The 12,764-nt window shown below is 41.0% G+C and overlaps 2 protein-coding genes across 5 annotated transcripts; one reads left to right on the top strand and one right to left on the bottom strand.

The window, feature by feature from the left end:
- Positions 1–72: 72 nt before the first annotated feature.
- Positions 73–3,270, bottom strand: LOC144054927 (zinc finger MYM-type protein 1-like). 4 transcript variants are annotated; one of them, XM_077570348.1, is made up of 3 exons: positions 3,146–3,270; positions 2,266–3,074; positions 73–2,082 (listed from the first exon to the last, which is right to left on the bottom strand). In XM_077570348.1, exons 2-3 carry the CDS (start codon positions 2,694–2,696, stop codon positions 636–638), a joined length of 1,878 nt encoding a protein of 625 aa, XP_077426474.1. In that variant the 5' UTR covers positions 2,697–3,074; positions 3,146–3,270; the 3' UTR covers positions 73–635. The 4 variants fall into 4 exon arrangements, with proteins under 4 accessions (XP_077426474.1, XP_077426473.1, XP_077426475.1 ...); XM_077570347.1 differs by having other exon boundaries at positions 73–1,602; positions 1,735–3,074; positions 3,146–3,269; XM_077570349.1 differs by lacking the exons at positions 2,266–3,074; positions 3,146–3,270 and having other exon boundaries at positions 73–1,602; positions 1,735–1,852; positions 1,989–2,136.
- A 2,671-nt stretch (positions 3,271–5,941) lies between these two features.
- On the top strand, positions 5,942–12,329 carry golga7ba (golgin A7 family, member Ba). Its single transcript, XM_077572106.1, has 5 exons — positions 5,942–5,990; positions 8,626–8,751; positions 8,872–9,024; positions 11,092–11,193; positions 11,302–12,329. Exons 1-5 carry the CDS (start codon positions 5,979–5,981, stop codon positions 11,383–11,385), a joined length of 477 nt encoding a protein of 158 aa, XP_077428232.1. The 5' UTR covers positions 5,942–5,978; the 3' UTR covers positions 11,386–12,329.
- Positions 12,330–12,764: the final 435 nt, after the last annotated feature.

The following is a 12,764-nucleotide window of genomic DNA, read 5'->3' as shown; positions in this document are numbered from 1 at the left end:
GACAGCAATACACCTTAGCATCTGAATACCAAACCAGAAGGAACCCCCTGCTGAATAAAATGACCGTGGAACTAATGAAAATGTACATTTATTTGACATGGAAATCATTGTGATGCACCTGCAACTTAATGTCCATACATTCAACATTATAGTACTTTTACCGCTCATGTGCTTTTATCAAACAGCAGTGATCATTTTTTAAACAACTTAGCTATATTCATGTGTTTAAGATTGAAAAAAGTGAGCAGTTTTCATAGATGACACACAATGTGTTAAAGTATATTAAAACATCCAGCCATCCGTCTCCTACACTGCGCAGCCTCATTAGGGTCATGTGTGAGCTGGAATCGATCCCAGCTGACAAAAAGTGAGAGGCCGCTCACCCATTTAAATCTTAACATCGAAGACCAGCCAGCAGAGTAAAAGCTGAAAAGGATGAGATTTTGCATTTAACATCCGTTTATCGTTGATATTGCAGGAACAGTGATTAAGAATCAATTTTAAATCAACATAGCAGAGCATCACAAAAAAAAAAGGCGAGCATGAGCCTTGTCCATAGTTCTGAAAGTGACCAACATTTTATGTACATTCATCCAAATCATTATTCACAGCTTGAAAGACAAAAAAAAAATCATTCATTTGAAAAGGAATGAAACCTGGTGGTTGTTTGCAGGTGCAAACTTATCCATGACTTTCCTGTTGAAATCCACCTTTCCCTGAATAAATTGGTTCTCATTGGAAAGCATGCAAAGCGCATTAAGTCTCTCTTTTCCTAGTGTTTTTCTTGCAAACACGTTAATCCTTTCCATTGCCGAATGGTTCCTGTCAGGCTCGGGGGACACCATTGGAGTTGCGAGGAAGATGTTCAGAAGAATGCATGTTTCAGACAAGATCTCTTGTAGGCCGGTTTCTCTAATAGTCTGAAATAGAGCAAGTGCAGATTTCCCTGCATACAGCTGATTGTGTTGGTAGAGAATATTTAGTTCACTTTGTAACTTGTCCTTGTTTCTCAGAGGTGAAGGCCACAGCTTGATAGCACAACTGAGTTGGGCCGCCGGGAATGATGCTGCAAATTTTGGGAAAAGTGAGCAGTCCACGAGCTGCGCCGCAACGAGATAGTCACTGTTGGAGAAGCGGTCCTCGACTTGTGCAATCATGTTGTCACAAGCCTCCTTCATAACTTCAGCCGTATTATCGGTAGTTTTCCTTCGCTTGGCTTCTCCGTCGCCGGCGATCACGTCGGCCCTCCCTCTCACCTCCTTCACGTTGGCAATGAAGTTTTCCACGGCGCATCTCACGACCGAGTCGTCAATCTCGCGGTTCTGCAGTATGTTCTGTAGAACATCCACTTCCGGCATGACTTCTGCGAAGAAATGCAGCAGCTGGAGAAACTTGGGTTCTTTCAAATGCATGGAGAGGCCGTATGCCTCGCTGACGGTCGCGATGTCCCATCCCGGCTGAGTGCGAATACAATCCAAACACTCCAATATGGCATCCTGACTGTCCCATACGGCGTTAATGGTCCTGCTTTGAAAATTCCACCTTGGTCGCTGGATGTTGTTGTACGACACCTGCATCAGGGCAGCTGCTCTTGCAGGTGAGCTGAAGAAGGTTGCAAAGCTGGTCAAATCAGCAAAAAACACCTTCAGCTCACGGATTCTAGACGCACACACTTGCTGTAGAGTAACATTTAACTGATGGGCGTAGCAATGCACAAACACTGAATTTGGGTACCTTATACTCATCAGGGTTTGCACGCTACCTTCACCATCCCTCAGCATGGCAGCGCCATCATAGCTTTGCGAGATGAGTTTCTCGGTCAGCCGCAAGGGCTCGAGAACTTGTTGGATGGCTGCCGAAAGACCAAAGGCAGTTTTATCCGTGACTTCGATTAACTCAAGGAACCGCTCAGTAACAGTGTTGTCAACCACGTATCTCAACACGATTGCCATTTGAGGATTGCACGACATATGAGTGATTTCATGTACCTGCACACCAACAAACTGGGTCTGTTGCAATTGTTTGTCCACCTCCTCCCTGTAGACCTCATACATGCAATCCAGAAGGTCGTCCTGAATGGTGCTTAAAGCCAAATGAAAAAATGGTTGCGCATTATAGTGTCTTTTGAGCCTGGTGTCTCCCTCACACATGGTCTCAAATACGCAGTTAAAGAGAGCTGCGTTTAGTGTTTCGTCATGACCGTGCAAATCCACTTGGCACTTGCCACAAAGTTTAACACAGGTGACCAGCCTGTCCAGAACGTACCGATTCTCCTCAGTTAGCGTGTTGTGTTCCTCGATGGCAAGTCGATCGGCGTCATTGATGCGTGGCTGCACGGGGGTCAGACCAAGTAAACCCAACTTCATGGCACATCTCAGGTGAGACGAGGAGCTTTCGTGCTTCGCCGTTCTTTCCGACAGATGTTTAATGTCTTTAAAGCCGATCGATGCCCAAACGGAGTCCAAGCCACCAAAGAGAAGACAGGGAAAACAGAAGAGCGCACTTTTGGTCGTGCTAGCGGTCAGCCATTTCTTTTTTTCAAACCAGTCTTTTTTGAAGGTACGGGTCACCATATCTCCATACTGAATCAAGACAAAGTCTTCTGGTCTGTGCGGCCCTAAACGTTTTATTTCCAACTGTTCTTCCAGTGGCAATTTGCTAAACCGCACGCACAATAAAAAGTCTACGTGATTCATGATAAAAACTTAACACGATTTTATCTCGATAGCTGGCAGATGCCGCAATGTTTTTCTTCCTCCTGCTCCACCCCCTCCACTTTCTCCTCTTCTTCTTCGTCTAATTCTTCTCATCCTCTTGTTCTCTCTTTTTTTCATTTTCTGGCAGACTGGAAACTGTTTGTCTAAGTGTCTCCTCCTATTGGTTATATTATGTTATTGCTGGTCGAGTTCGCTTTCTACGATGTAGTTTATGAATATTGTACGTCTCAGTTTGGAGAAGTTACTTACCTCCGTCGTAATTATTTTTTCCCCTTCGTCTTAAAACACTCCAGCTCACTGTTATTTTTCCTTGGCAATAAAGGGGCACTCTACCCAGCTGCCCCTTTCAAGGAGAATCTGCAAGAAATCAGTTAGAATAAGAAAAATAAAAAAACAGAACTACAAAGATTGAAGCAATTCAAACTCACTGATTTTGAAACCAAATCTTTATGTATTAAATATAGTTCATGTTGGAAATAAAATCATTTAAAAAAAATTAGGATCTGCTCTTTGACATTTTTCGTCATCTGTTCCCATGTTCTCATTTTAGTGAAAATGAGTGTGAATGGTTGCCTGTCTATTTGTTCCCTGAATGGCGACCAGCTCAGGGTATTGACCTTTTGCACGTCACGTCACAGCCCTCATGGGAACGCCCCCTACGATACGCTGGACGGCAAAAGAGCCACTTGCCTGTATTGTAACCATTGAATCTTGTACAGCGTAAAGTCCTTTATCTAATCGATTATCTTATAAAATGGTCATATCTTGCCGTGCGGTCTGTTGTACAGACAGACAAAGGCGTAAACCAAATGTTGCTTTTTTTATCACATACCTACTAATGAAGATGAATGACGTCAATTGATAGCAGCAATCAACACAAAGGACTGGCAGCCCACAAAGTATTCATGGATTTGCAGCATTCATTTTTTGCGAGGTTCGTAGATAAATGTTGTAATTAGTAGATAAATGTTCATACATTTTACTACTAATCGTACACTCTAACAAAGATTGCAACAGAGGTGTCGAATTGCGTGTTTCAAATCACATTAAGAGCAAGATAGTTAGCGTCCACTCCAACTGCACGAACACACAGCTTAGTTTTTTTTTTTTTTTTAATGTACCTTCTTTAAAACTATTAAGTGCATAATGGGGGATTTCGTCTTTGTGCTTTGAGTTTTTCACTCTGGAGCCGGAGTCATATTCCTGAAATTACTGCATACTGAGCTTGCCACTACGATAGTCATTTGTTCCATGCTAGTAAACATAGTAACAGAACATCATCACAGCGTTTCAATATAGAATGGACTATTTAAAAATAAGTCAGTTAGCATGATAAACAAGTTTTACCTTTGCATTACGATGTATATTGTCCCCCGGTGTGAGCGTAGCATCTCGTCCCAGCGACAAGCTTTTGAATCAGCCCCGGCGTAAGGAGAAGAGACGGCATTGACTACATAACATGATATAAGTCGTGCGCTGTGAATTCCGGAAAAGTCGGCGATTTGATTAACTTGGTAAAAACAGCAGGCAACAGAAGGTAAGGGGCTGTTTTCAAACTAGCGATGTCCAACTTAAGTAAATATTGCGTTCTATGAGTCCCGACTAAATGTGCAACTTCGACTGACAGGCGACTTTCGGTTGAAGTAGTAGATTCTATGGCTCTATGGGCAATAATAACTTTTAATTTGTAAAACAGCTCTGGGTCATTTCCTTCCGCCGTCCTTCATAGGGCATTCACGTGATCGCCTGATGTCGGTGCAAATGGTCAATAGTCTGCAATCAGCTCCAAATCAGCTGAGATAGGCTCCAGCACCCTGTGACCATAAACAGGAGGATTTGTGTAATGGATGGATGGATATTCTTTTTGGACCAAAACAAAAAACATTCAAACAAAAGAAGCTTTGCCTCACTGATTGTAGATGACATCATCACAAGTAACCTTGCCAGCAAGATGAATTCTCGTGGTATTTGTGAGTTCACAAACTCCGGAGAATACATCTTATACCGCTCCCACTGATACCGATCTTTTTTCGATCGGACCAATCAGGCGTTGTTTAGGCCAGACGAAACCAATAAGCGCCATGCGACGAACACCGAATAGCAATTGCTGAATGTCTGTTGCCCCCGTCGACGAATAGGATTTGGATCGTATGTACTGAAAGTAGTGCGGCTAAGAGAAACACTAAAATGAAGAGACTAAACTGCTGGGGACAATTTTATGGAACAGATATTAGAATGTTTGTTGTAAATGTAGGTCAGTGGGCTTCTGATATTATTTAGGCCAGCAGGGAAGACTTTGCTGGTCCTGACTGTTCACCACTGAGTGATACACAAACCTGTTCATTTCCAACTCTGTGATGGGCTATTTACACTTATCCAACCATTCTCCATATAGTATTCTCCCTCCAGGTCACAGCAGGGCTGGAATGGCACAAACAAATAGCTGCTGGCATTTTGACTCCTGACCACCAGTTTGCTGCCTATTTTGTAAATGAATTGATGCGCTCTTAATGGTGGGCTGGTCTCGCGAGTAAAATGGAGGAAAATAATACAGTAATTGAATAGTAATGCATTGGCCCCCAGAAGACGGGCATCTGCCCTGAATGGCAGATGGACAGTCTTGTCCTGGATCACCGCCGGTGATTTGGAACCTACCCAAGTTGACCTTGGGCAAGAAACACGGTACACCCTGGACTAATTGCCAGCCAATCACAAGGTACGCAGACCAGGAAAGCATTCTCACATTCACCCAAAGAGTGTGGACAATTTCGAGCCTTCAATGAATGAACCAATGAAAACATGCATGCTTTTGGAATGCGGGAAGAAGCCAGAGTGCTCGATGAAAACCCAAGTATGGGGAGAACATGCATGCAAACTTTCACCTTGCAGCTTGGATGAGTATTTATTATTATATGTATCTCCATTTTCTGCATCAGCTTAGTTGTGTATTATTATTATTATTAATATTAATATTATTATTATTATTATTATTATTATTATTATTATTATTATTATTATTATTATTATTAAGGTCTTGAACCCCCCCTAAAAATAAATAAATAAATAAATAACAATATAGTCAACTGAGCTGTTCAAAATAAGAAAGGCTACAGTTGCCTGACGTCAGTGGGATTTAGTTAATGTCTAGATAAATAAAAGCATAATGGAGCTAAATCCTGTCCTCCTGCTGACTAGCCCCTCCCCCATCATTTAATCTGTCCGGTGTCAGTCATCAGCGCACGCGGGCACTCGAACAGCAACATGGCGACTGAGGTAAGACTGCCACAATGTGCTCTTTGTCCTCCTTTTTAATGATCGGCGTAGCCACTGTCAGCAGCATTTGTGTACAAAATAGCTGATGTGATCTCTTAGAATGAACACGGTTGAAACCAACAAGGGCTAAACTGTATCAGTGGAATCAGAACACGCGAGGCGCTTCATCCTCATAGCTAGTTTCGCCCAAATGTCGATGTTTTCTACTCTTACCAATAAAACAGGTACGCGAACTCAAATGTGCTGAATGGACATGTACATGGCACGTTGTATTAATAAACATGCAGCCCTCGCCTGAATGTTATGCGTTTGTGCTTTTATGGGTTTGAACGTCCTAATAATCCAATGACAGCGTCCCAAGAGTGGATGCACGCGCATAACGCGTTCAGCACCACGGACAGAGGAGAGGGCACGACACTGCCAGTCCGCCACTTCTTTTTTTTATGAGGTGATTAGTAGATGACTAGAACAGTGTTTACCAACAATTTATCGAGGCAAGGCACATTTTTTACACAAGAAAAAAAAAATCATGCACACACCTAACTGATGTCACAAAAAGTGGATACACAGGTTAATTGTGTACCTTCCGCTTGGGCTGAATGATTTTAATAAGAAATCTAATCACGTTTTTTTTTCTGGCAGATGAGTTCGATTCAATTCATTATTTTTATTCAAATCAAGCTTCAGTGCAATATTCATTATACAGTAACATTTACAAACATGACATCAAATTATATCATACCATTTAAAATGCAGTTACTGTACTCTAATTAGGCAAGGACACAAAAGACGTGTGAGTCTAGCCCATCGAGGCCATGGTGGGCGTGGGGACACCAGACACGGGGTGCTTTTGCTGACTGGTTAGGAGGGCAGCCAGTTCTTTAAAGCACAAGTGAACGGCCGAGATGCTGGGCTTTACGGTGATGACTGTAGCAGGGTCAAGTGGTGACCGCAGGATGTGTTCTGCAGTAACATGGTCATGTTTCGGGTCTCTTGGAGGTACGAAGATTCCAGCTGACACGAGCGACTTACTAAGAAACAATAGGAGCGGCATGGCTCAGGGAGTAGATTGTCTGTCTCCCAACCTGAAGTTGTGGGCTTGTTCCTCAACCCTTGAGTCACTTTACTTAAAACATTTTTTTTTTTAAATCTAGTAAAAAATTTAGTCAGAATCTCTCCTTGAAAAATGTACTTAGAATTTCTGAGTGAATAATCTTTACTATTTTTTTTCATGGGCTAGGCAAAAACTACAAATACTCAAAATTACTCTGAATATTTTACTCACTCCAAGTGTAAATTTGACTCTGTTTTGAGTGGGACCAATTAGACTCTTTTGAGTAAAATGTACTCTACAAAATGTACTGTGTGTAAGCCATGCTAATTGCTAAGCTAACCTAAGATTGATTCATCTAGCGCATTTAACACACCGGAATTACGGTAAGTGCTTGGGTGATCGAGTACAATTTTCTTAGATTTCTGACTGGAACCACATTAAATCGGAAAATATATCCAACTTTGCAAAATAGCAGGCAAATTAAATAAATAAATGTCCGTACTCTGGAGAGAAAATCTACTCGCCAGACTGAACTGGAAACCGGCCTACGTCCGCTAGGGGGGAGTGGCCTGTAAAATTACAAATATATTGATATTTTTCAAAATAATTAAAATATCAGCAAGGTTATTTGATGCTTTTCACAATTGAGTACTGAGTTTAGATTTTAACTTTTGAGGTCTGCACAATTAATGTTCTCAAAATTACATTACAGTGTACAATATCTTCTTTTTTCCAAATCAATTTAGCTTTACTTCTAGAAAATAAAATACTGTTAGTTGCTAGCTACACCATGTGAGTATGAGAAATAAAAACGGTTGATTATGTAAAAAAAAAAAAAGTTAATTAGCTACATTGTCATATTTTTTATTGTTTAAAAGTCTTGTTTCAGGTCCCTGGGATTAATGCAAAAAAATAAAAAAATAAATTAAAAAACCCGCCAAAAACACAAGAAAAATCCTCCACAAAATTAGAAAGTTGCTTCACAAATTAAGTAATTGATTAACAAAACTGCTTAGCAAAGAATTTATTTTTATTTTTTTATTTTTTTTAGCATTGCCGATATAGAGCATTAGTGCACAAACAGAGAGAGAGAAATAGGGAGAGAGAGAGAGAGAGAGAGAGAGAGAGAAGTGACTGGTAAGGATAGTGTATCGAACGCTGGGCTTCTCTCCAGCAGCTTTCAGAGCACAAATGGATAATGGAGCTCTGCCTGCCTCTCCTATAACATCCTACACATTAGAAGACCAAAACAACAGCTACTATTTGCACACAGTACTACTGAACTGGTGAAATGAGAGAGAAGTGGCGGCATCTTTCCCCAGGGACCTGTTTAAAAGATCAACAACACTCCTTAATTGTCTCTCAAGGGGACGTATCATTTGGTACATGCATTCACAATTACTTTGCCTGACATAAATGGTCATAGTACTAGCAGTTTATTAATACAGTAGTTAATAAGTAAATTAGATTGTAATGCACTTGCCCAGTTCTGAAAGTTTTGCATCCTCTGAGTTGAGTTGTTGATTCCCCATAAAACAACATTAACCCTTGTTATGGGCACACATGGATCTTTTTCCTCAGTTCCACAACCTACAGGAGTTGAGGCACAGTGCATCCCTGGCCAACAAAGTCTTCATCCAGAGAGACTACAGTGAGGGAACCACCTGCAAGTTCCAGACAAAATTCCCCTCTGAGCTGGAGAGCCGGGTGAGAGCGTGCGATGTCTTTGTGCGCACATTAGATGTTATGTCGTCCATTTGCTTTTGCGTTGGACGATATTTTGTGTTTAGCCAGCCCTGCAGTTTATCGATCCATTCGTGCGTACAGATTGAGCGGACTCTATTTGAGGACACTGTGAAGACCCTCAATAACTACTACGCAGAAGCAGAAAAGATCGGAGGCCAGTCTTACCTGGAAGGATGTCTGGCTTGTGCCACAGCATATCTTATCTTCCTCTGCATGGAGACACGCTATGAGAAGGTGAAGGTTGGAAATGTAGCTCACTCAGCTTGTGGAATATGAGTTATGAAGCAAAATTTCTGCCGTTTTTATCAATCTCAGGGGGCGGCCATTTTGCCACTTGCTGTCGACTGAAGATGACATCAATGTTGCTCAGGCAACGGCCAATCACCTGTTTACTGAAGCTGAAAAATGGCTGAATTTTGCTGCTTAACTCATATTCCAGTAACGCAATATTAACCAGATACCATATTTAAACTAGTGGGGCTGCATATAATTTTGTTGTTGTTGTTGTTGGTAGAGTTCCCCTTTAATGCATTTTAAAGCATGCGCACTACGGTGCCTCAGAGAACACACTTTGCAAGCCTTTAGCAACGATTCCATAAAAAAAAATTGGTTTATGTGATAGAATACATTTTTGCATATTTTTGAAATTACTAGTGTTTTTTTTTTTTTTTTAAATGAAGCTACGTTCAATAATTTCTACACACCGTCCCTTTAATATTAAAGCAAATTAATTCCGGCAGTAATTTAAGTAGTGTCATCATCATTTGATTGAATATTTCCTTGGCAGAGGTCTTTACTTGCAGATTGCTCATCTTTTTGTAGTTTGTCAACGAAAATCTATGTACAGTACGAAAGCGTGGAACTTCCTATGGAGTAAACATTCTTTGACCGGCGCGTAGATTTGAAAGTAGTCGCAAGTACTATCAAACATACTCGCACATATGTTCAAATGTACTTGTAGGCTAAAAAAGAGCTTCTTTTTTTTAAGCAGCAAGTCAACCCCCCCCCCCCCCCATTTTTTTTGTCAATAATATGTTCTATGCAGTCTAAATATGGTATTCTGGTTATTATTGTGATAGTGTAATATGAGTTAAGCAGCAAAATCCAGCCGTTTTTTATCCATCTCAGGGGGCGGCCATTTTGCCTGTTGCTGTCGAGTGAAGATGACATCAATGTTGATCAGGCCTCAGGTAACAACCAATCACAGCGCAGAGGTGAGCTCTCATTGGTTGTTGCCTGAGCCCTGAGCAACTGTGATGTCCTCTTCAGTCGACAGCAAGTGGCAAAATGGCCGCCCACTGAAATGGATAAAAACAGATGTATTTTGCTTCATAACTCATATTCCACAAATGTAATATTTTATAAGTTTCAAAATGGCAGAGAGCGCAGAAGGAAATATGAACACTTATAAAGGGCGTTATCGTCTGCCAGCAGGTTGTTTTAGAATCTACACAATTACGTAGCGTAACGTACAATTCAATGTCCTATGTGTATTTTTTTTTGTGCTACAAAAGCACACGAGCAGAACTCAGTCATAATTAGGAGTTCCCAAGTGGTAAGGTCCATCTTTTCCATAGCACGTGAAGGCAGGGTGATGCTGCATTCGAGGATGGTCGGAAGTCTGACTTTTCCAACTTCAAACCAGGAAGTGTCTACGGGAACGCCCTCTTGAACTCGGAAATCCCACTTGCAAAGTCGGGGGGAAAAAGTACCCCAACTTCACAGACCGACTTCAATGTGACATCACTCTTAAATGGCGACCCCTTTGGAAACACAGACCGTGAATGGTGAAACACAATTTACCCGTGTTCATAAATATTCGACATAACTCCTCGTAAGACAACGTACTGTACATGACAGCATGCCGCTATCTCCCTGGATGAAATTATACGGCGAACTACTGAACTGTATGTAATGCCTATGAAATAAGATAAAAACAATAAATGAAGCAAAATTGCGAGAAGGCAAGTTTGCTGGGGGCCAAAATCAGTTTCAGGACCAAATAAAAACAATTTATCACTATCCATCATTTTGGTTGCTTACTTACGCCTCGAACACTTTCAGGTCGGAACTGGGAAAAAACAACTCTGATAATTCCGACCATCCTTGAATGCAGCATTAATACACCAACACTAACTGACACGACGAGACACAAGTGGCTGAGGGCAGATGACACAGACAAAGCACACAAACACCCAAAACTAAACAAAAACCCAACCCCACAGAACCGAAACATGACACCTCTAACAACATTTTGATCGTCATTTTAGTGTATTAATTCATGTTCTGCTTGTGTGTCAGGTGTTGAAGAAGATTGCCAAGTACATCCAGGAGCAGAATGAAAAGATCTATGCTCCCAGGGGGTTGCTCATTACTGACCCCCTAGAGAGAGGAATGCGAGTTGTATCCTCACTCAATTCCAATGTCCATGAATACAAAAACGGAAACGATTGCTAGTTAATTTAAGCGTACCCTCGTGACACCCTCTCAGTCCTTAATAGCTTTTCCCAGATCGAGATTTCCATCTATGAAGACAGGGGCTCCAGCGGCTGCAGCTCTGGGAGCAGCTCTGTGTCCAGCAGCACAGCTCGATGACCGGGTACTTCTGGCATAACAACGCCCGGCTGATCACTCATCACTCTAGAGAACAAATTTGGACATTTGAACCTTTACTACCCTGTCTCCATCGCTTCACTTGGTCACATAAAGGATCCACATGATGTTACCTAAGAAATACAGGCTTCTCCTCAACAGCATTACTTTAGCTTATAAGGCATTGCAAACATGCTAAATACGCACTTTATTAATTTGTTGCAATGTACCTGACGAACAAAAACATGTTGCTGGTTATTTTTGGTGTGATTGGACTATTTGTTTCCTTCCTGTAAGTGATGTCCAATCCTAGTACAAAATTGAACCAACCAGGAAGTAAAGTAGACCAACACTCATTGTAACCAGGCACACTAACACTTGCTTTTAATTATTTTACCTGTAGCTTTGACATTGTCAAATAATGTAAGTGTGAACATATCACAGAAGGGCGTGAGTCACCTAATCTTGCCCAGATCTCGGCACTATAGATCAAAACCAGATCAAGACACTATCACGTTGTCTCGTAGCAGATGAACATCATCATCATGTATGTCATGTAGCAAGTCTTCCATTTTCCACACACAAAGCCTATATTTTACTAAATCCACAGATGTTTAAAGTAAAACCTCCGTTTCTGATTTAGATCAACTCTTCCAAAATTGTATTTATGCAAGGACGTAGCAAAGATGAGCAACGTACTAGTCAAATAGTCTTCCTGAATCTTCTCTGTCATGTGTTGAATTACACATACAGTATGCAGAATAGTTATCTGACCAAACCTCCAAAGAGAAACATTTGCCAAAAAGAGGCTCATTCATGTGAATGTCTCAATGATGTCGGTGACATTTTGTGCGGACTCAAACTTTGGTGCAGCTTAATTGTTTGATACACATGGCAATGAAATGTTATTACTGTTGTCAAATAAATACAATTTAATTGCAAATGCATTTAACTGTTTTTATTGTTATTCTGTCCCACACAATTTTATTTTTATTTTTATTAATAGCAAGGAAAAATGAACATAAATATTTGTTCTATCGTCATTTATCATATGATAAGCTATCACAGTGGTGATAGGAGATGGACTGTTGTGACTATTTTTTGGGGTGGGTCATGGTGTTGTTATGGTCCTGTATTTGTTTCTTGTGGTGATTATGTTGTCAGTTGCTATGCAGGTGCTAATATCCTGTATTTAGGTTTTTGAGTTGTCACTCTTATTTTGTCATATAGGCCTTTATTCTGTCATATATAATTAAGCATGTCACCTGACGTGACATGAAGCATATAACTAACAGGTGAGTAAACATGGAACAAACTGTACATGACCTTTGCGGAACATGAGCGTTCCCTTCATGTAACTTGTTCATGATGGTAGAAACAAC

This window comes from Vanacampus margaritifer, chromosome 7, assembly GCF_051991255.1.
Source record: "Vanacampus margaritifer isolate UIUO_Vmar chromosome 7, RoL_Vmar_1.0, whole genome shotgun sequence".
Taxonomy (NCBI): Eukaryota; Metazoa; Chordata; class Actinopteri; order Syngnathiformes; family Syngnathidae; genus Vanacampus; species Vanacampus margaritifer.
The sequence above is the reverse complement of the archived record's forward strand: the minus strand, read 5'-3'. Positions and strand labels throughout refer to the sequence as shown.

Coding starts and splice junctions, on each gene's coding strand:
- LOC144054927 (XM_077570346.1), bottom strand. CDS start 2,696: ATGAATCACGTAGACTTTTTATTGTGCGTGCGGTTTAGCAAATTGCCA.
- golga7ba (XM_077572106.1), top strand. Junction 8,752..8,871: donor CCTCTGAGCTGGAGAGCCGG/GTGAGAGCGTGC, acceptor TCGTGCGTACAG/ATTGAGCGGACTCTATTTGA. Junction 11,194..11,301: donor TAGAGAGAGGAATGCGAGTT/GTATCCTCACTC, acceptor AGCTTTTCCCAG/ATCGAGATTTCCATCTATGA.